The sequence below is a fragment of the Macrotis lagotis genome, chromosome X (assembly GCF_037893015.1).
Source record: "Macrotis lagotis isolate mMagLag1 chromosome X, bilby.v1.9.chrom.fasta, whole genome shotgun sequence".
Lineage (NCBI taxonomy): Eukaryota > Metazoa > Chordata > Mammalia > Peramelemorphia > Peramelidae > Macrotis > Macrotis lagotis.
Genome location: NC_133666.1, coordinates 691,324,803 through 691,347,683, shown reverse-complemented (window position 1 = coordinate 691,347,683; position 22,881 = coordinate 691,324,803). Strand labels below are relative to the sequence as shown.

At 46.3% G+C, this 22,881-nt stretch overlaps 1 protein-coding gene and 1 long non-coding RNA gene across 2 annotated transcripts in view; one reads left to right on the top strand and one right to left on the bottom strand.

Moving 5' to 3' along the window:
• The first annotated feature begins 983 nt into the window (after window positions 1-983).
• LIF (LIF interleukin 6 family cytokine) lies at window positions 984-12,980 on the top strand. Its single transcript, XM_074201034.1, has 4 exons — window positions 984-1,075; window positions 4,471-4,603; window positions 8,962-9,140; window positions 11,593-12,980. The coding sequence occupies exons 2-4, from the start codon at window positions 4,585-4,587 to the stop codon at window positions 12,001-12,003; spliced, it is 609 nt and encodes a 202-aa protein (XP_074057135.1). The 5' UTR covers window positions 984-1,075; window positions 4,471-4,584; the 3' UTR covers window positions 12,004-12,980.
• Window positions 12,981-15,517: 2,537 nt separating this feature from the next.
• LOC141498085 (uncharacterized) overlaps window positions 15,518-22,881 on the bottom strand; it is a 29,220-nt gene continuing 21,856 nt past the window's right edge. The window contains exons 2-4 of the long non-coding RNA XR_012471550.1: window positions 18,535-18,657; window positions 16,460-16,568; window positions 15,518-15,818 (exon numbers count right to left, since the gene is read on the bottom strand). This is a non-coding gene — a long non-coding RNA (uncharacterized LOC141498085). The remainder of the gene's footprint in view (window positions 15,819-16,459; window positions 16,569-18,534; window positions 18,658-22,881) is intronic.

Below are 22,881 nucleotides of genomic sequence, written 5' to 3'. Positions count from 1 at the left end.
GGCAAAGGTGTGATGGTGAGGATGACAATGGTTGTAGGAAGAACAGGGTGCTACCAGGGGACATGTGGGACCTAGGGCAGGCTAGGGTGGAAGAATCCAGTAGCTCTGGCCCCCACTCATCTGCATTGCCAATAGGAGACCCTGGGCTAGTCGTGCCAGCTTAACTGAGTCGGAAGTTTTCTTATCTGTATCTAGTAATCGATTGATAAATGCTTTTTCCTTTATTCATACAATCATCCGGTAGCACTTTCCAGTCTCACTCAGATAAGATCATGTATGTACAACGCTTGGGAAACTTTGATGATTATTGATCCCATGTGACTTCTCTGGGCCTCAGTTTCCTCATCTATAAAATGAGAGGACTGGAGTATTCTCATATGGCTCTGTCTGGACTAGCAGAAGGAAGGGCCCTCCTTGTGTGTGGAGTTCTACTTGTGGCCTTGGGTGGGTCTCTTCCCTTCTTTGGTAGAATGAGGGGATGGGGCTAGCCGTCTCCAGCAACCCTAGCTCTCTAGGCCCAAGGGTGGGGCCAACAAGCCCCCAGTTCCAGCCACGTTTGAGTTCCCCATTCCTGTTTCGGAGCTCTCCAGACTCCACTTCGGCTTCCTTAGCAGGGCCTGGAGTGGACGAAGATGAAGTCACTGCTGGAAGGGGCCCGGCCGGGGCTGCCACTCCAGGGTGGGGTGCTGGGGGGAGTGTAAAAGGGGGGGTTGTGACCCTGGGAACCGGCCAGTGAAAGAAGCAGGGGGAGAAGACAAACAACAGGCGCTAGGGAGAAACAACCCCAAACAAACACCAGAGCTGGGCCCTGAGCAGGGAGGGCCAGCGGCCACCCCACCCCACCCGACCCCACCCCAGTGCTGCTCCCTACTCTGGGAGCAGGGGCCCAGGCCCGAGACACACAGCCTGGTGCCGGCCTGACCGGCTGAGGCTGAGGACGGAGCTGGGACCGGGCCCCAACTGCCCCCCCCCGGGGCCCCCCACTGAGGCTAGCTTCCCTGCTGAGCCCAGCACATGGAGGGCTATTGGGGGAGGCCAGGGTTGGGCCACCGAGGATCTCAGAGCCCTACATCAGGTATGGGGGAGGGGGGAGGGAACAAGGAGGGTGGAAACTGAGGCACAGTGGAGTAGTGGAAGGGTCCGAGTGGCAGGAATGCAGGACTCGAAACAGAAGATGAGGGTTCAGATCCCAGCTGTGCCCCTTACTCTCTGGGTGACCTTTGGGAAATCTCTAGCTTCTCCCCCAGCCTCGGTTTCTCATTGATAAAATAAAGAAGAGATCTTTGTAAATCAATGGCATCTGGTAATACAAGTTGGGGTTTTGCTCTACCCACCCCCACTTCCAGTTTTCATAGATGGCAATCAGGGTGGGGGGGGGCATAGATTCTGAAGATTCCAAGTAGACAAGATAAGAGAGTCCAAGGGTGGGGGCATAATTTAATCAGAGCTCTGAAGGAGAGGGACCAAGGGGAAAGGAGATGGGGGAGCATGCACTAAGAGGGGATCAGGGTGGGGGAGGGAAAAGGGAAGGCCGAGTCAGCATGGCAAGTGGGCCCTGTTCAGGTTTTAATGTGGGACACATCAGGGACTCAGATGGAAACATAAAGGGAGAGAGGGACTGAGCCAGGGGATGGGGGGGGGGGCAAGTTGGAAGGACCAAGGGGCTGAGTCATATACCTTTGAGGGCCAAGTTGGGGAAATCCAGGAGCTGGGGTGGAAGGCTGGATCAGGGTACAGAGTAGGCCTGAATTCAGGGGAGGATGGGAAGCTGGGGGGGGGGGGGGCTAGCTAAGGGGACATGGGGACCAAGGTGGATGATCGAAGGGGGACAATGTGGAAAGAGAATTGGACAATCACTACCTTTATGGGGTAGGGGGTGGGGGGCTGAGGGCTGATTTGGACCCCAGGAGATTTCTTGGACCAGCATGCACCAGCTTGGGGTGGGTGAGGTCTTCAAGTGATAGGGTCTCTAGCCTTGGTTGGGCCCTGGGGGGAGGCCCATCTCTCAAATGGCCCAAGTCAGATTGCCTCTGTGGGTGACCCTCAACATCCTTTGATTGCCCCAATCCCAGGATAGGGTGGGGTGGGAGAAAAGATGCCAGGCAGAATCTTTGGCGGGCCAGAGGAAGCAAGCAGGAGGTGAGGCTGGGAGGGGCAGGGGCTGGGCGGGGTAGCTGGGTCCAGCTGTGTTTATCCCCAGTCAGTTAGGAATAGCCAGAGGCTTGTTATCAGGCCCTTGGTCTCAGCCTCCAGGGCCCCCCCCCCCACTTCCATGCAGTCCTAAAGGGGGGAGACCGGTCCTGGCAAGACCAGGAAGGAGCACATGGCCAGGCAGGCCTGAGAGCGGTGGGATGTGGCAACTTGTCGAATGGGGTGGTGGGGAAAGAGGAGCGAGCTCCTGACCTGGGCCCGGCTGCCAAAGCCACAGACCTCCCCACGGCAGCACTGGGGCGGGGACCACCCCCGTCACTCGGTGGAAACTGGAGCTCGCCTGGTTAGGAGTTTGCCTCTTGGAAACTGGTTCCCATCCATCTCCCCTTTGGGGCCAGAGACACGGAATTGGAGCTGCACGAGACTTGTCAGTGGCCTCACCCTGTTGGGGTCACCCTCAAAGCACTCTGACTGGTTCTTTCAACTTTTCCTCTCTTGTTTCACAGAGGGGAAACTGAGACCCCAATCAGGACAGTGTCAGGGTAGTTGGATATAGGGAAGAGATGCTAGATTTTGAGCCAGAAGGTTCAAATGCAAGCTCTACTCTCTGTGTGGTCATGGTTCCTTCTCCTTTCTGAACCTCAATTTCCTTCTCTGTAAAATGAGAGTTTGCATGGGTGGACCCTATCATCCCTTTCAGCTTTGAGTCTATGATCCTATAGACAAATAAGCCCCTTGAGGGCAAGAACTTTCTCACTTTTGTGTTTCTATCTCCAGTACAGTGCAAGGAGGTGCTTGATAATTTTTAAGAATTAAATTCAGTTGAATTAGATGAGCAGAGTGTAAGCTCCTTGAGGGCAGGACCCATCTCACTTTTATCACTGGATCCTTAGCATCCAGTCTCTAGAGTAGTAAATGCCTATTGGATGAGTCAGCCTATGGCCAGGGTTGGAGACTGCCTCCTCCACTCTCCCTCAGCTGTCATTTCTATAGCATTTTATCCCTTAGGCCATACTTCCTTTCATTAGATTCTCCCAGCACCTGGGAAGTAGGATAGAACTTTGGGCAAGTCTCTTCTCCTCTCTTCCTTATCTATATAATGAGAGAATTTGGACCGTTGAGCTTCAAGAAATCTTCTAAGATGTATGCAACCAATCCAAGAGTTTATTATACTCTAAATGCTGGAAATACAAAGGCATACAATGAAAAGGTCCCTGCCCTCAGTGAGTTTACTATCTAGTTGGGTGTTCATATCTGGGTCTAGCCCGTCTCTACCACTATCTTCTCTGTGTGATGGTAGGCAAACCTCTTCCCCTCTCTGAGCTGCAGTTTCCTTAATAAAAAAGAAAAGTCTGGAAAATGAAGGGATTGAACTGGGTGGTCTATAAGGTCTTGTCCATTCACCATCTCTTAATTGCTATTAATTAAGATCTTAATTTAACTATCCTTAGGAGCATACATTTCAAATGAGAAGGGTCCTTAGCTCTAAGCTAGTCCAACATCCTCATAGTTAAGAAACCTGAAGCCCAGAAATTTGCCCAAGGTCCCGCAGGATTCCAACCTCTGATGCTAAGCCCTGGGCTCTTCCTTGTGCTTGCTTCCTCTCTGCCATCCTTTTATCAGTCCTCCACACCTACCTCAGGGAGCGACAACACCCTATTGCCAAGGGCTGGCACCTGGTGACGGTCAAGTGCCAGATTCACCACTGTTCTAAACCCTGGGGACTGAGGGGGGTCATGCCAGATCTTTCCAACTGCCGCTCATCATAGCAGCCATCATATTTCCAGATTGCCTGGAAATATGTCTGAGGGGGGTCAAAAGTCAATCTCCTACCCTCAGCCCCCCTTTCTGCCCCCCCCCCCCAGGTCTGCCCATCCCCTTGCCCCATTATTCGCCAAATCAGGTGAGTGTCTCTACCTTTCACAGTCCTTTTTTCAAGGAAATGGGGTTAGGACCCTGGGTTATGGGGAGGGAATGTCTTTCTACTCCTTCCCTCAATGTCAAACCATTCAGTAAAATGAGCCACAGGCTGTTGGCTTGTTGGAAGAGCATTATAATTCGATCACACACACACACACACACACACACACACACACACACACACACACACACACACACACAAATTCTTAGAAGAGAGAAGGGGAAAAAAAAAGGCTCCTTTCCCCGCCCCCCCACTCTCCCCCTTCTCGCTGCCCCCCCCCCCTCACTTTCACTCTCGTCCCATTCATAATTTCCACAACTATGATGCACCTCAACTTCCTGAATTGGGTATCCTTTTGAGTGGCTAAATATAGCTTTTTTCTCTGTCTTACAACATAGGCTCCCGTATATAAACCAGGCCAAGTCCCGCTCGAGCATGAATTTCTGCAAACACCCCTGTCAACATAAACTCAGTCTCCACTAGGGCCCTCCCGGCTTCAGGTCCGGCCCACAATGAAGGTCTTGGCCGCAGGTAACGCAACACCCCCCCCCACCCTGGCCCCCACCCCCTGGGGCTTCTCCGGACTCTGGGCTTGGGACTTGGGAGGGGGGTGGTGGAAGGGGGTGGACGAGAGAGAGCGAGAGAGAGCGAGCGAGCGAGAGAGAGAGAGAGAGAGAGAGAGAGAGAGTTAGAGAGGGAGCAAGAAGGGGGGGAGAGGGAGAGAGAGAGAGAGAGAGAGAGAGAGAGAACCCACCCACCCTGCAGACAGACAGACAGACAGCTTGCCTGCCCAATCTGCCGGCCGGGCGAGGTGCGCCGAGCCAACCTGCGGGGCCGCCGCTGCTGGCGGGGAGGAGGAGAGCGAGGCAGCCGGCTCGCCCCTGGCCAGGCACATGGTCCGGTGGCCCCGGTCAGTCCGGCCTCCGGAGGACCGGGGATGCAGGCGGCGGCAGACAGCGGTGAGCCCGGCCTTTTCAGGGCGCAGGTTGGCCGCCACGGGAGTCCCCGCCAGCGCTCCGCTCTTTTCCAGCCTTCTCCCCTTCTTTCCTTCCTTCCTTCTCCAGCGCTCTCTCACTAAGCCTCCCACCCACCCCGCTCTACCTTGGCGCTCGCTCTCGCTCTCTCTCTCTCTCTCTCTCTCTCTCTCTGTCCTTTATCCCGTTCTCTTGTCTCTATCTCTTTTTCCTTTATTTTTTTCCTTTTCTTCATCTTTCTATTTCTTCCTACTTTTTCTTTCTCTCTTATACCTGTAATTTATTTTCATCCTTTAATTATTTTCTCATTCATTCATTCATTCAGTCAGTCAGTCATTCAGTCATCCATTCATTTACTGTCTCTCTCTGGTGCTGTTTGACTCTGTGGCGTCTGGTGGTGGTGGTGGGGGGCTCTTTCTCTTACAGTCACTTGGCTCTCCATCCAGGTGGGAAAGGGTGCCCCTGTAAGGATATGGGATTCAGTGGGCAGTTTTTCTGCCTCTCCCCCATTAGAGAGATTTGCAAGATGCTGGCAGAGGGGTGTATAGGTTGGCAGAGGTTGGAAAACCAATGGTTTGTGCAGACTGAGAACTTGGTGAAAGTAGTGTGTGTGTGTGTGTGTGTGTGTGTGTGTGTGTGTGTGTGGTGGTAGGGCACACTTCATGAGCCTCCTCCACTCTGCCTGGAGCTCTGCCTGGGGGTAGGAGGAGACAGGAAAAATCTAAGCAGGTGTGTGTAGAAGGAAGGGGGGAGAAGATAAGGGAGGGCACTGCCCATGTGATTCCCAGGGAGAAAACTTTCTCTAGTCAGCCTGGTGATTTAGAGAGTTGAGTCTAGGATACTGAAGAGATAAATGACTGTCAGGGTCACACAGTCTGGTCAGAGCCAGGACTTGAACCCCAGTCTTCTTAGCTCAGAGGCCAGTCCTCTGTCCACTGTGCCATGCTGAGACCAGAAATAACCCAAATACCCCCACCATAAGCCTAGATTCTCTTCCCATTCCATCTCCACAAATGCTTTGCAGGGAGTTAGGGGTGGGAATGATGAAGTGAGGAATGGGATTGTTGAAGGAGGGGTGAGAACCCCAGACTGGCCCCAGGATGACAGATCTGAAGACTTGGGTTCACACTACAGCTCTACTCTCTTTTTTATCTTTCTGGGCCTCAGTTTCCCTCTTGAGTGGATGAGATTATCTTGGAGGTTCTTTGCAGCTCTCCTAGCTCCTGGGGGTGGGAAGAGGGGCTGCATCTTATTCCTGCATTCTTATTCCTCTGGCAGGCAGCTGCAGGGGGGTGTCACCACTGTCCTCTCTGTGGGTTTAATTCTCTCCAAGCCTGGACTGGGCTTTCTTTCTTTCCCCACCCCCACCCTCTTGCCCATACACTTGTCTCACCCTTGGATCTGAATGAAGCTTAACTAATCTGAAAGGCTGGGGCAAGGGAGGGGGGAGTGTCTGGGAAGCAGTGGAGGCGGGTCTCAGTGGGAGTCCCTGTCTCCTCCTCCTCTCAGTGACTCAGAGGGGCTGAGGGTGGCCATCCAGGGAGGATGGAGCAGGGGAGCCGTGTGGCCCAGTCCTGGGCAGCTGGGCATCCCCAGCCCCCAAGCTTCGGCGGACAGGTCCCAACAGCCCTCACGTTACCTTTCTCTTTTCTGCCTCCCTCACAGATCTACTTCCTGCAACCTTTCCCTTTCATTATTGCAACATTTCCTCCACCTCCTCCCAGTTACCCTCCTCTCTCCTCCAGGGCAAGTGGGACCCCTCAGACCCTCCCAGCCCTGACTCAGAGGATAAAAACCTTCCAGCTCCCCAACCCCCAGGAAGGGACTAGTCTAGGATTCCAGGGCCCCTCGTGTGGGGAGTGCAGAAGAGGAAAGAGCACTGGATTTGGAATCCCAGGAAACTTGCTTTGTAAATTCACTAGCAGTGTGACCCTAGGCAAGTCTTTCTGACTTCTTGAGGCCTGTTTCCTCCTTTGTAAAGCGAGAGGTTAAGGTCTAAATCAGCTCTAAATTTTCATTGTTGACGTGGGGGGAGAAGGGAATAAATAGGGGACTTTCTTTCGAAAAATAGGATGAGGAGATAAAGTTAAAAGGGAAAGGATAGTGGTGTTGGATTATGGGGATATAACTAATCAAGAGGTGTCCCCAGTGTTTGACATATTTGATTGATGGATTGATTAAGAGACAGGGCTGGGGCAGAATCAAAGCATAAAGATGGAGGCAAGAGAGTAAGGGGGATTTTGGGGGAACATGAATCGTCAATATAGACTTAGAGCGGCCATTGAATTCAATTCCCCCATTTTACAGATGAAGGCCAGGCAAAGTTAAAGGACCTGTCTAAAGTCACACAAGTTGTGACAGATGACTTCAATCCCAGAATTCTTTCCTCCCCACCATGCTGGTTTGTTTGGGGACAGAGTTAGAGAGATAGGGTTGAGTGAAATAGTAGTTACAATGATGATGATGATGATGATGATGATGATGATGATGACCATAGCCAGCATTGTGTACTTTAAGGCTTGTAAACATTTTACAAATTTGATTTCATTTTATCTTCACATCAACCCTAGGAAGCAGGGGCTCTTATTATCCATTTCCAAAGATGAGGAAACTAAGGTTAAGTGATTTGCCTAGGGCCATGCAGCTAAGAAGTATCTGAAACAGGATTTGAAAGCAACTCTCTTTCACTCTTGGTCTATTGCTCTATCTACCATGAGACCATCTGTCCATATGCAATTGGGGCAGGATTAGAGAGGTGGAGGGAGGTTTTGGAGCAAGTGTCTAATGGGTAGATGACTTCAGGAGATACTGAGGGAATCAAGGGCTTGAATTGGTTGGGAACAGTGAACCTGGGATAAGCTAACTCAACTGGGTGTGTAGTCCCCAATCAGAGACTGCATCCTTCTAACAACCCAGCCTGTACAGGTCTCAGGGGACTTTTCCTTAACTTCAAAACCCTCTGACTAGGGGTTGTTGGGATATGGCAGACCTCTGCCTTTTTCCCCAAGGTCCGTCTCTGACAAATGGGGTAGGAAGCTCTCATTCCACTCCCCATTTTGCCTCTGCCTCCCCTCCTCAATGTCCTGGTCCTAGGACAGAAATCAAAAGCAACAGTAATACAAGCTGACACTTCTATGTGGTCTTAAGGCTTGCAGATACTTTAGATACGTATTTCCTTTGATCCTCATCATGCCCATTTTACAGAGGTCACACAGCTAGTCTGAGGTGATCCTGAGATGGAGAGGGACAGAACAGTGTGATGCAGATCCAGGAGTCAGAAGTCCTGGCTTCAAATCCTCCCTCTGACACGTACTTCTCATGTGATATTGGGCAAGTCATCTGACTTCCCTGACCTCAATTTACACATCTGTAAAATGAGGGAGCACAAACTAGATGATCTTTTAGGCCCCTTCCAGTCCTAAGTCTGGGATCCTATTACTTGATGGCTTCTAAGCACCATTCTTTTCTTACCTAGGATCCCAAAGAGACTGGAATAAAGAAAGAAAAGGGACAGAAATATGCAGTATCAAAAAGGAAAAGAGAGTTGGGGGGGAGGGGAGAAAGGGGGGGAAGAGAGAGAGACAGAGGTAAATAGAGAAACAGATGGAGGGAGCACTAAAGAGATGAAGAGAGTTCTAGCTCACCCTGGTCCTATCCTGACTCTATGATCCTTTCATATCTCAAAATGCCCTACTGATTTCACAGGGCTCGCCTGGGAAGGTGTTTTCTAACCTTTACCTCCCTATAGAAATGTGAGTGATGGTGGTTCCTATGATTGAGATCCTCCAGGAGGGAGGCCATGTGAATATTCATCCATGGCTTAGCCCTCCCCTCCCCATCCAAGCTGGCCTGAAGATTAAACTTCAGGTCCTTCCAAGCCCTCCCACTCATAGACCCCTCCCCACCTGTTTCCAGGAGTCATGCCCCTGCTGCTGGTTCTGCACTGGAAACATGGGGCCGGGAGCCCCCTACCCATCACCCCTGATGATCCCAAATGCGAAATGCGCCACCAGTGCCCCGGCAACCTCACGTTCCAGATCCGGAACCAGTTGAATCAGCTCAATAACAGCGCCCCGGAACTCTTCACCTATTATGTGAGTGACCCTATCCATATTCCCTGCCCTCAACCCCAACCTGAGGCTTTTTCTAATACAGTTGGCTAGACCAGGAAGTTGGTCTGTCTGCCAGCAAGTCCCCATTGAGGGTGGTGTCCTAGATACCTGGTGGGTGGGGGAGCTTCAGGAAAAACAGAAATAAGAGCCTTGGTCTAGACCAGATCACATTGCTGCCCCTCTCCCCCTCCCCCTCCCCAATATTTCTCATGTACTTGCCTTAGGACATGAGATTGGAATGTGGCAGGAAAAGGCTCAACATGGCAGCCAGAGAGGATGTTAGTGGGACTGCCCTGAGGGGCTCTGGGGATGCTAGAGTCAGGGATCTGAAAGGATAGGTTTCCTCCTGGTGCTGACTTTGGAGCTGAGTTCAACAAGAGGGAAAAAGGGGAAAAAGAGAGATAGAGACAGACAGAAAGCAGCAGAGACAGAATCTTTGGTCTTCAGACCTGGAATAGACATTAGAAATTTAGATCATTTTACATATGAAGAAACTGAGTGCCAGAGTGAAGAAGGATCGTTTCCAAAGTCATATAGGAAGAAGCTCAGAAAATCACAGGATGTCACAGACCTCAGTGGCCACCAAGTCCAAACTAGATCTGACTAACCCCCTAAGGATTCCTCCAGCCTTTGTTTGAAGCCCTCTAATGATGGAGAGCTCATTTATTATCTTACTAAGCAGCTCATCTCACTGTGAGATAGCTCTTGGTGCTAGGAAGGGCTTCCTAATATGGAGCTGAAATTATTATTATTGCATCTTCTATTGTTTCTGCCACCTGACAGGAACAAGTCGATGTTTACAACAGGTGTGAGCTTGTGGCTCTCTCCTCTGAAGGCTGGCTGCCTCCCTGAAAGTCTTCAAGGAGAGGCTGGATACTCAGTGATCAGGGGCATTGGATTCAATGGTCTCTGAGGTCCTTTTGAGGGTTCAGATTGTGAGACTCTGGGTCCCTATTATATTTCCTGTTCTACTAGAAGAAATGGGGAGCAACAGAGAGATAGCGAGAGAGAGAGGGCAATGACTGAGAGACAAAGTAAAACAGAGATCAGGACCAGATAATGAGGGAGGCAGTGTTTTAGAGAGACAATGGTCTGTGGGTGACTGCATGTGGTAGAGACACCACAGGAAGAAGCTATGTAAAAGGGAAAGTGAATGCCTATGTGTGAGTGTGAGTGTGGGTGGGTGTGAATGAGTGTTTGTGTGTGTGTGTGTGTGTCGGTATGTATGTATGTGTATGTGTAGTCATGCTAGATGTGAATGCCAAGTCTTCAAGAGCCCTTGGTTCAAATCCTTCATATCACTAATGGGGAAACTGAGGCCTAGAGGAGAGATGAGAGTTGGGATTGAGACCTAGAACCCCTCATTCCTAGTCCAGAGGCTTGGGCTGTGATGCTTCTAAATCTCTGCTTTCCTCTGGATCCTCCACAGATCTGTAGCTTAGGGCTGGATACAAAGGGTTTACTGAATGGTCCTCACATCTGGGTAACATTTATAGGCTTTCCAGAGCACTTTCACAGCCAGTGTGTGATTTGATCCTCCAACCCTCCTTATGACGCAGGCAGGTCAGGGAAGGAAGCCTCGAGCTATGGGCAGAGCCCTGACCAGGGAGGAGGCAAGCCTTCCCATTGATCTTTGCCAGGAACTCACTAGCTGATGAAATCACTTCCTCTTCATGTGCCTCAGTTTCTTCCTTTGCACAGTGAGGGAGCTGGACTCTTCACCTTTGTGTGTATAATGGTCTCTGACTGTTTAGTGAAGCCTAATAAAGAACCTTTCTTAGAAGAATGTTTTTAAATGCATGAAACATCAAGGCATATAAAGGAAAGCAGTTCTATTGAAACACAGCGATCAGAATTTTAAAAAAATAATCATTCATAGACCCTAGCTTAAGATCCTATCTCTAAGGTCCTTTTCCAACTCTGACATTCTTTGTCCTAGAATCTTTTCCCAGGCCTGACATTCTGGGTTCTAAATTCCTGTCTATCTCTGACTTTCTCTTTTCTAAAGTCCCTCCCAGTTCTGACATTCCATGATCTAAGTTTCTTCCCATTTCTGATGTTCTCTCTTCTAAAGTCCCTTCCAGCTCTGACATTCAGTGTTCTACGGTCCTTCCCATCTGTGGCATTCTCTCTTCTAAAGCACTTCCCACCTCTGGCATTCTCTTTTGTAAGGTTCCTCCCATTTCTGATGTTCTTTGAATTTAGTAATGGCTCAGTCCTTTGCCCTGCAGCCTACTCTCCTGCCTCCCAGGTTCTTGGCCTCTGCCCTTATCCTAGAAAGTGTAGCCTCTGGCTCTAGGAGAAACTTCTACCCTGGTCTAGCCCAGACCCTCCCTGGACCACACCACTCCTTGCTTAGTCTTCCAGAGTCAGCAAAGCCGTGCCTCCCTGTCATCCCTGTTGGCTAATTCTTCTGTTCTTTTTTTTGCCCCAGTACAAGGCTCAGGGGGATCCCTTCCAGACCAACTTAGACAAACTGTGCAACCCCAATGTGACAGATTTCCCGCCCTTCCACGCTAACGGCACGGACAAGGAAAAACTGGTGGAGCTATATCGAATCATAGCCTACCTCAACGCCTCCCTGGGCAACATCACCCGGGACCAGAAGGCTCTCAATCCTGGTGCCCTGACCCTCCTCAACCGACTGAACATGACCACCGCCATAATGAGGGGCCTGCTCAACAACCTCACCTGTCGCCTGTGTAGGAAGTACCATGTGGCCCATGTCTCCGTCTCCTATGGGCCTGATACCTCCAACAAGGACACGTTCCAGAAGAAGAAACTGGGCTGCCATTTGTTAGGGAAATACAAGCAGATCATTTCTCTAGTGGCCCAGGCTTTCTAGGCATCTGGGAAGTTAAGGTGTCATCTTGACTTGTGGGGGAGTCTCGAGTTTCTTGGTTGGACCTGTGAGAGATCTCAGAACATGGGTCTAGCCTAAGGATCCCTAAGAGTGATTCAGACCTGGGGAGAGTGAAGATCTCAAAACATAGTTTAGAGTGAAGGGATCTTAAAGCTTGGTCTGGGTCACTCACTAAGGATCCTCAAGATTCCTTAGGTGATCCGCAGGTCGGATCATTGTGCCCGCTTAACCTGTGCCATTGATAAGGGGTGGCAGTATGTCTCTAGCAGGTAGTAAGAGAAGACACAGAATTACCATCTAAAGGGATGGGTGGTAAAGCTGATGTCAGAGGGGATTCTGGTTGGTGCAAGTTGGGACAGGAATTTTGATAGGAAAGAAGCCAGGTGGCTTAATGGAGGATGCTGGTAGGGCTGTCAGTATCTACGATGCTCTGGGGATATTCTCAGTTCCAGAGGAGAGCACCATTCTTTCCAGAGAAGCAGCATCCCGCTAGATAGAGAGAAGGAAGAAGTGATCAAAGGTACTTTGAGGAATGAAGGTGAAGAAGGTTTGGATGAAGGAAACCCCTGTGGATTCACTGCCTCTCCCCTTAGTCCCCCCCCCCTTTACCTAGGACTCGAGAGTAAGAGAGCCAACTCACCCGTTCCTTGTCTGTGGACAATGCGAGGGGTCAGGTAGTTTTCATTGGTGGTTGAGAGTGTGGTATAGTGGATAGAGCACAGGATTTGAAGAGTTCAGTGACCTGGGTTCAAATCCATCTCTGCCACTGGGCATTCTTCTCTTGAGAGAACACCTTCCCCTCTCTAGGCCTCAGTTGCTTCTGATTGTCAGAACAGGAGAAGTAGGCTCATGGGCCCAGGCCTAGAAAGGGAGAAGGGAGACTAGGATATTGGGGGCAGTGGTCTAGTTTTGGATTAACCTGCCTAGACCCACACAAGGTCACACAAGAACTGCAAAGAGAGCAGGAGTAGGGTGGGTGGGGGATAGACTGGGGCAGGGGGGAAGTGGGGCTGGAAAAAACTGTTCCTGAGTCAGCAGGGCAAGGGAGAAGACCATGAGGTCACTGGAGGAAACCCAGCCTTGCTGGATCTGAGATCTAGCCAGGTCAAACCCCCTCAGTATCTAACCGGAGGTGATTGTCTATTTATTTGTGTTTTTTTCTATTTATATTAATTTATTGGTGCTTTTCCTGTCAAAGTTAATACCCCTCTCCTAGCAACCACAGTAATAATATATATAAATATATAATTCTGGGCTAAAGTGGGAGACAAGACTTGGACCTGAAAACTGCTTGTGAATTGAGTTTGGTATCTGAAAGGGTTCTGTGTGCCTGGGGCTGACGGCCTTGGTGGTGATGGTTCTCAGCTTGTCTTGGACCACCACCACTCCATGTGCTTTTGTGGCCTGGCCTCTAGGCTATCAGATCTTGGGGGGCCTGGGTCTCCTTAAAGTCTTATCTTAGGGTTGCCTGTTGTGATTCTGGCTGAGGTTCAAGTTCCACAGAAGACCTTAGGAGGCACCTAAAACAATGTGGAACATGAAGGCACCTCTGGAACTCCACAGATCTCCCCTTAGATCAACACTGACCTTCCATGATATGGAGGGCAATTTGGGGATCACTCCCCCTCAGCCTTTTTTTTAATTGAGAATCCCACTTTGAGACCTTTCATCATCTAGACCCTGAGTGGACCTGAGAGCCCCAGAAGGTTAGACCAGTAGGGCTTTTCCTGGGTCATACGGGCCCATCCCTCTTCTTCCTGGCCTCCCAGCTGAGAGATATATGTCCCTGCTGTGGCAGCAAAGGGAGAACTGAGATTTCTCCCCATTTGGGGTGAAGGAAAGGAGTATGGGTGGTGGAAGAAAGGGCTTCTGTCCTACCCTAGAATCTCAGCACTGATAAAGATGTTACGTTTCCTTCTTTGATTTCAGATTAAGCTCAATTCAGCAAGCATATAATAGGCACCTACTGTGTGCAGAGTCCTGTGTTGGGCACAGGGGAGGGGGGGGGGAGTTGATAAAACATGAGGTGAGGAGGAAGCAGAGTGGGTGCAGCTGCTATGAGGATTTTTTTTTACTTTCTCCTGAACGGGGGTGGGGGGGGGCAGTGGGGAATGAGTTGCCTGTATGAAAAACGGTTGTGATAATTTTGCACTTACTTGTACCTTCCTCTGAGCATCTCTAAGCACTTTACCAGCCCCCACCTATGTGGCAGGTTCCATGGCTGGTGGTGGGAAGTGGGAGTGGAGCACAGAATATTGGGGAACTGGAGATTTTTAGTTCTAATGGTAAAAAACCAAGGCTTAGGGAGACCCCAGGACCTCGTCCCCTCACTTGTCTCTTCTGAGCCTTCCTGGGCCCACTCCTTTTTTTGTCTGGTGACATTTTCTGTATTCTTGAATCCAGTGAAAGTGCCTTTTCCCAATTCCTCCCCCCCCCCACTCTTTCCCCCACCCCAGTCCTGGGTCCGACGGGTCCTAACTGGGCAATCATAAGAGATACAGACTCTTTGAGGCTACCCATCCCCATGCTGTTCCTGTTAACCTTAGTGCTTGTAGCTTCCAGTTTCCCAGGTATTTCTGTCACTCATCTGCCACCATTTTCAAAAAGCTTTACCCCTAAATGGACTCTTGACTATTCCCCCTGAAAACCTATGGACTTAGGGTGGCAGTGTATTTCTGGAAGGGGGGGGTCCGTTCAACATTCCTCCCATTGGAAGCAATGCCTGTCCTTTATAGCTGCACATTCACTCCTACCCCAATAGAGTCTGAATCCTTTGTCTTAGGCCTGGAAGGGGCTCACCCAGAGCACTTACCACCAAGTCATCTTTTTAAAGTCTTTTTCATCCACCTATTTCTACCAGAATGATCTTGACCTTGGAGAAACTCCTTGTTTGATGAATGTACCCTGTGGAAATATTTCGTATTGACAAAATTTTTTATTTATTTAGTCTTATATTTAAATATTTATTTTTTATACCAAAATGAATATAAATTAATAAAAGGAGATTGCTCACAAAAAATCTCTTCTCTTTCCTTGTGTATTGTTGTGATTGGGAGGTATTGGGGTTGGCTTTGGATTCAAGAGAAGATGCCTGGAGGAGAGATACCTCAGGAAGAATGTGACTGAGAGGCAGATAGCCTGGAAAAGCTGATGAGTGGGAGGGCTTGACTTGGAATCTTAGTTTTACTGTTTACTATCTAGGTGATTGTGAGTAAGTCACTTCCCTTCCCTGAGCCTCAATGTCCCCTTTTGTGAAATGAAGAAATTGGATCCAATGACCTGAGAGGTCTCTGTCAGCTCTAAGTCAAAGACCCATCACATCTGTAGAAGTGTTCAAGGGAAAGGAGATTAGACTTGTTCTCTCTGGGCCTCAGTGAATCAAAGGGACATTGAGGCAGGGGAAGTTGCAAAGAGGCATATTGAAGCTTTAGACTAGAAAAAGCAGTTATTTCAAAGTGGAATAGGCTTCTCGGGAAGTAGAGTGAAATGGCAAATGTACAAAACTTGCAAAATTTGTCCAGTGTACAAAACATTTCCCTCTCCAAAAAACCACACCCACGACCCACTTTTAAGTTTAATTTGCATTAACATTTTCTTCATCATTTTTTAAAGACCAGACAATCAAGAATCCAATAAATTGAGCCCTGATCTGTGACATGTGTCCATTTCAATGGTGTCAATGCTTGCACTGAACAGTGAACCATCAGCTTGGCTTGTTCCCATTGGCTCCAACATCCTCCTGGCTCCCCGTTACCAAGAGCCTTTAAGCCAAGGCTGGAGGGTCATGAGTATTAGATCTGTTGTAGAGAGGAGAGAGGATTTTAGGTCAGATGTGGGATGGACTGATGACCTTGAATATTATTTCCAGTTCTTAAATGCTGTGATCAGAGAGAAATGGGCTTGGACTTTGCAAACTTCAGGGAGGGGGGCATGTTCTGGATTCTTGGGTGGTAGAGGAAAGGAGAGGAAAAGAGACAGGGGGAGGGGAAGTGACAGGAGAGAAGAGGAAAGGAGAAAAAAGGAAGGGAGAGGGAAAAGGGAGGAACAGAGAGAAGAGAAAAGGGGAGGGGAGGGGAAAAGTGAAGACAGAAATCCTAGGATCCATATAGCTTAGTAGCTGTTGACCTTAGTTTTAGTTGATCTCAATGTTCAACAAAAGTGTGATAAAGTCATAAAAAATCAACAACAGTTTGGGCTATGTTAAGTAGCCCCTTGGTTCTCTGTCCTGGTCCGGTGACATCTCATGTGTGGGCTTCAGTTCAATGGGTCCTTTTGAAGAAGGTGATGCAGACCCCTTCCCCCCAGAGAATAAAGGGAGACAGTCAAGGTGACTGATGACATGTACAGGTCCTGACTCCAAAAGTATCTTGCCAGCCTGTGTGTTTAGGAGGAGTTGATTTGCTCACCTCAGACCAGGACATCTAGCTCCTTCACCTACCTCAGTCTAAAAGTTCATGGTCCAAAACTCTGTGGGCTAGTCAGCTGTTTGATTATCTGGGTTGTCTATCTTCTGAGAGAAATCATATGTAGGATTTCATTTCTCTGGACTAGACAAAGAAAGAAGAACCAGGGGTTGATAGGGAAACAAATAGGTACATGTCCTCTTTTATCTTTTCTCTATGAACATTTCCATATCGTTTGTTTATGCAGCATTATCTGAGATACTCTTCCAATTTTCTCAATTCTAAAGAATTGAATTCCAATAGAGTGGCTACCACTGCAAGTTCTGCTAATGATGTAGTTTATGAGCCCCCATCTGCGTATTCCTATTAGCAATCAGTCACTCCATGTAAACCTGGTGATCTACTCTCCAACAAATTCACCGAGTGTCCATCAATGTGTACAAATTTAGAGTTCAACTCTATGTGGTTAGGGAAACTACCTGAGACTACTGGTACTGAAGGCCAGCAGTTTCTCTTCAAATTCCCCCCAAACTTATCCTTAGGTGTAGGATCTCTGCTAAATAGAGAGCTCAATTGGACTCCCAGCATCTGCTTCTCTCCACAATGATTCTTGATCGTCAGATCCAGCTTTCTTGAGCCAGCTCTCATTCTATGCTAAGGATCTCCTTTCTTGGGGCTCCCTCTCCATCAAGTGCCTGTCTTTCTGTGACCATATCTGTTTGGAGTGACTCCATGCTCCCAGCTGTACCTTAAGTTATTCTGAATTGATGAGCTCTTTAAATGTCTTCCTCTTGTCAGTCAGACTGATCTTATGACTACATTCTGGGTTTTCTTGTCTGGAGGACTGGTCAAAGACCAAATTTCCTATATATATTATTTAGTAAAGACTATAGTTTTCTCTAGATGAATGTGGTCATTGCTTGATCCTGAAGCTGGAAACCACAGAAAGGAAATCACCAACTTTGATGGTGAGAGTGCTGGAAATCTATCCTATAAGAAATCTGAGGATGTTCCAGAGAAAGAGAGGGAAGAGGAGGTTAAGGAAGAAGACAAGAAGAGAATGGAAAAGAAGAAAAGTACTTTTCTTGAAATTTTCATTGTTGGAGTTCTTTTAATATTAAATAATGGAGTACTCATTACTCTGCAAAAATGGTTTAGTTTGGACATAATCACTACCTTCAAATATTTGAAGGAAAGAAAGGAAAGGAGCGGGGATTCAGCATTGTTTCAAGGGCAGAACTATAGGCAAAAGTTAGGGGAGGCCCATTAAAGTTGAATATAAGGAAGGCCCTATAGAATGAGAGAGATTTGAAAAGTGGAATAGGTGGCCTTGAGAGCTATGTCACCATAGATATGTTCAAGCAGTAGATGAGAGGTCTTTGATCAGTTTACCTCTACAGTTGTTATCAGGTTCACTTGACAATCTTAGAGCTTAATAAATACTTGTTCCCTTCCCCTACTAAAAGGCCATTGTTGAGGGGGTAGATTAAAATGGTCAGCCACTAATTTCCCCTAAGATCATTTGTTAGCATTCTTGAGTGAATTGAGTATAATTTTTTATTTTTATATTTTCAGTGCTGAGGACAAGATCTTGTATACAGCAGGTGCTTAATATATATAATATATATTTATATTTTGAAGTTGAATGAAGTTTTGTGCTCCTAGTTTCAAAGGTCAAAATGTTTCTCCAGAGTGAAAGAAGCACTAAGTTGGGGGAGAAGGCAAATTCACTGAGCATGAACCACAAGATGGTGTGTTTGGCTGGGAAGGGGAGGTCAAAGGGATGAAAAGATTTGCATGATGCCAAATGGGGGATGAGCAAGACTCTGCTGCAGTGAGGGCAATATAAGTTCCTGGCACTGTGCTTTGTACCTAGTTGTGTTTGATAATGAATGAATGAGCAAATAAACAAGGTCTCAAAAAAGAGATGGAGAGACCCTACTTCACCCTTTCACCAAAAAAAGACCTTATGGTCACTATCATTGAACAATGCTGTAGAGGGGAAAGAGTTCTGAATTTGGACCTGCAGAACTTGAATTCTGACATTTCCTGTTCTGACAGTTGCTGTTACCTTGAGTAAATCACTTCTGTGTCTCTAAGGATTTCATACCTGTGATCCTGGAAGGATGGTAGTGCCCCAACAGGCATGTGGAAGTTTGGAGGAAAACTCACACAATTGAGTTTGTGATCCCAAGGAGATGTCCAAATGGAACTGTCCAAGTGAGAGTGGGTGCTGAAGGACCAAAGGGATAGAAAGTCATCTTCCTAGAGGTGATGATAGAGTCAATGGAAGTTGATGGGCCATGCCTATTCCTTCCTTTACACCTTTCAAATACCTTCTCTTAGATTATTTCACTTGATTCATACAACTACTCTGTGAGGATAGCTATTTTTCCCATTTGACAGATGAAGCAACTGAGGCAGGCCTGAGAACCAGGTCCAGACCCTAAGATGGCAAGAACAAAGGAACGACTTCTTAAACTGGTCTTGCTTAAAGAGGTTCAAGTTTTTAATCCATTCTGCTATCCACTTCTGTTTTATAGGAGAGCTCATCTCATTCCCATTTACAGTTAAGATTACTAATTCTGTATTTCTCTCCTTGCTATCTTCCCCATTTATATGTTCTCTTTCCTTTTATTTCTCTTCACCAAAGTTTTACTCCTTTCCCCTTTAGCTTTTCTTTCAAACTTTAACTTTCAGTTTATTTTCACTTATACCTTCACTTTATCTTTTATCAGTCTCTTCTTCCCTTTTCTTTCTCTTCCCTCCCCCCACCTCCTGTAGAGTAGGATAGATTTTTAAAACCAAGTGGGAATGTATTTTATTCTATCTCTGGGCCAAATCTATTGAATAAAATTTACTCAGTGTTCCATTCCCTCCCTTCTTTCCCTCTTTTATAAAAGATCTTTGAGCCTCTTCACCTGGTGTTATTTATCAATCAAATACAATTAATCAGGAACTATCAATCAAAACTTGATTAATTGATTGCTTGATTATTTGATAAGCTCAAAGTACTACCAAAATATAACCACAGATTGATTGACTGATTGATAAGCTTGGTTGGTTGATTGATTGATTGATTGATAAGCATTACCTCAAAGATACTAACTATTCTCCCCTCTTCTTTCTCATTAGAAATACACTTCTCATGAGTCTTGAATTACATCAAATTATAATAATTTTATACTTTACTCTCTTTTTTAAGTATCCTCCAAGGACACAATCCTCATGGCCCAAAGAATCATCCAAAGCCAAATCATTTCATGAACCATTTGTACCCCCTCCCCCTAAGTATACTCTCTTCCACACTCCCCCTTTTAAGCTCCCCATCCAGGGTACTTAAACCCTTGTTAACTGAAGTGTGGGTTAAGTTCTAAGGTAGGTTCTCACTCTCTGCCCCTAAAGTAACTTGTGAGTTAATTAACCACAGAGTCTCAACATGCTCTAAGTACTGAAATTCTCTGAAGATTTCTCTTAAGAACTTTAGGTTGTAAGGTAGGGGAGTAAGGTATGAGAGACACTGGCTCAGAACTGCCCAGCATAGGATGCCTTCATCAGAGAAAGTGCTAAGCTTTGTGAACAAAGCAGAATTAAAGTAGGTCAAAGGAAATTGAGATACATAAATTTAGAGTAAACACCCCTGCTTTTCAATTCAAGTATAGTGATGTCATCTTGGTCCTTTTTGATGGAAAGACAAGAACCAACAATATACCATATCCTCTAAATGCAATCTCTTCAATTATATTCAACCCTTAAACTGTCCTAAGAGAAATACATTCTCAAGGGTTACAGGTGTTGTATACAATTTGATGGTCTTGGCTAACATTTGTTTTGCTTTGTTCTGTTTGTTTGCTTCCTTCCCCTTTTCATTTACCTTTTTATATGTCTCTTGAGTCATGTGTTTGGTGAGTGAATTCTCTGTTCAGTTTCTGGTCTTTTTATCAGGAAATTTTGGAAGTCCTCTATTTCATTGAACATCCATCTTTTCCCCTGGGAGTATATGCAGAGTTTTGTAGGGTAGTAAATTCTTGGATGTAATCCAAGGTCCTTTACCCTCTGATATATGATATTCTAGGTCCTCCAGTCCTTCAGTGTTGAAGTTCATAAATCCCATGTAAGTCTGATTGTGCTTCCTTTTTGTTGCTTGCAGCATTTTCCCCTTTATTAGAGAAATCTGGAATTTGGCTATAATAGCTCTTGGAGTTTTTATCCTGGGGTCTCTTTCTGGAGGAGTTGTGTGTATTCTTTCAATGATTATTTTGTCTTCCTATTCTAGTAGAATTGGACAGTTTTCACCGATAGTTTCCTGCAAGATGTTTTCCAGGTTCTTTTTTTGAGCTATGATTTCTACTAGTCCAGTGATTCCTAAATTATCTTTTCTGGATCTATTTTCCAAGTCATTTGTTTTTCCTAAAAGGTACTTTATGGTTTCTTCAATTTTTTTCAACATTTTTCTTTTGAATGATGTAATCTTGTAGTCTTATAGATTCATTAGTTTCTATTTCTTTAATTCTAATTTTTAGGGTTTTATTTTCTTCAATTAACTTTTGTGTTTCCTTTTCCAATTGATCAATTTTATTTTTCAGAGTTACATTCTTTTTCCAGTTGCTTATTTTTACTTTTAAAGGAGTTGATTTCTTTGGTCATTTTTTCATAATTTTCCTGCAATTTTTCATAATTTTCCTACAAACAATTCATTTCTTTTTTCCATTTTTCTTCCTCTCTTCTTTGGTTTTTAAATTCTTTTTAAAACTCTTTTATAAGCTTTTGGATTTGAGTCCAATTCATGAACTTCTTTGAGACTACCCCTGTGGGTAATTTTTCACTGTTTTCTTCTTCTGAGGTGGCATTGTTATCATCTTTATCTGCATAGTAGCTTTCTATAGTGAGCACTCTTTTAGCTTTTTTGCTCATCGTGAAATGTCTGAGCTCTAATACTGGGGTATAGGGAGTATAGACCTAAGCTTTTTATGCTGGGGCTGGAATCTGATCCCTGGCTTGTCATTGGCCAAGATGTTTCCTTTGAGGTCTGAGCCTTGCCTTTGCAGACGTTTATTTCCTCATTTATGGCCAGGTTCTGTCTTTGCAATGGTTTGTCCCCAACTCAGTCCTGTCTTTTGTCCTGGGTTCTCAGGGTTCAGACTTTGTTTGGGGTTGGAACTGGCTTGCTATCGAGCTGCTGGGACTTAAGATATTGTCAAGCTGTCGGGACCTGGACTGCACCATGGCTAAAAGCCTTCCCCCTGACTTTCCCACTCTCCTGCCTGTCTGGGCTCTACTTCCCCTTTATCCCCAAGAGACAGATTTTCACTGAAGATCCTCTATGATGTCTACTGTTGAAAAACTTCTTTGGATATTGTCTTTTTCTTGGTGAAATCTGTAGCTTTAATGTATAAGCAAAGGCTTCATTTAGTGTTGTGTAGGGAAAAGATCCAGGAGCATGCTAGCTTCATGCTGCTATCTTAGCTCTGCCCCCAAAATTTGATTAAAGAGTTTCAGGAGAAATTCATTAATATAGAATTAACAATGGTGGTTGAGAAGATCAGGTGACTGAGAGTGTAGAACACTTCTTATATAAGGAAAATGGTGGTTGGGCACCTGATATCTTAAGTGGGAATATATGGGATATGTATTTCCTCTCCTCATCCATCCTCTCTCCATTCATCCTCTTGAGTCTAAGCATACATACACATGTATTTATAGGACAGCCAAAGCATAGGATGTATGTGGTGGAAATGAGTATGGGACTTTGATTTGTAGATACAAGATCACATATTATTTTAAAGTCTTACTGAAAATGACAAAGGGGATTGATGCCAAATGTCTTGTTTGAAGTCATCACATTGTCCCCAGACCCCAAATCTGAACCATACTTCTCTTATCCTTGGACATGGACCCTGGCTTCTGGCTACAGTTCTGACCTCATGTGTATGACTTTGACCACACATCATCTAATTTCTCTGGGTTCCAAGTTCTTCATTCCAAAATGAGGGAATTGGACTAGATGATGTCAAAGGTTCTAACCAAGCTTCTTCCCCTGACATTCCTTATTGTGACAGGTTGTACTCTAACATCCCTCCTAGAGCTGACATTCCCTGTTCTAGGCTCTGATATTCTGTTCTAAGGGCCCTCTCTAACAGTAGGTGATCTAAAGTCCTTCCAGATCTTACAATATATGATTCTATGATATGATTTTCAGCATTCCCTACCTATTTAGATTTGGGGTTCAATAATTAGGGGCCTGGGATCAATTCAATGTCATTTCTCTATCACAAAGCCATAGAAGTGTCAGATTGTAACCAGCTAATTTCTTGTGTGTTGAGAAAGTCCTGGGTTTGTGTGTAGAAGAAGAAAAATGGTTTGTAAGCCATAAATGCTAGAGGAATATGAACTAACCGTATGTCTATAATTAGGTACAGATCTGTGATGTCAATGGATAGGTCACTTCCAGCATGGA

Excerpts from the sequence above, each read along its gene's own strand:
- LIF (XM_074201034.1), top strand. Across the intron at positions 9,141-11,592 it reads CGGAACTCTTCACCTATTAT|TACAAGGCTCAGGGGGATCC; the intron begins GTGAGTGACCCT and ends TTTTTGCCCCAG.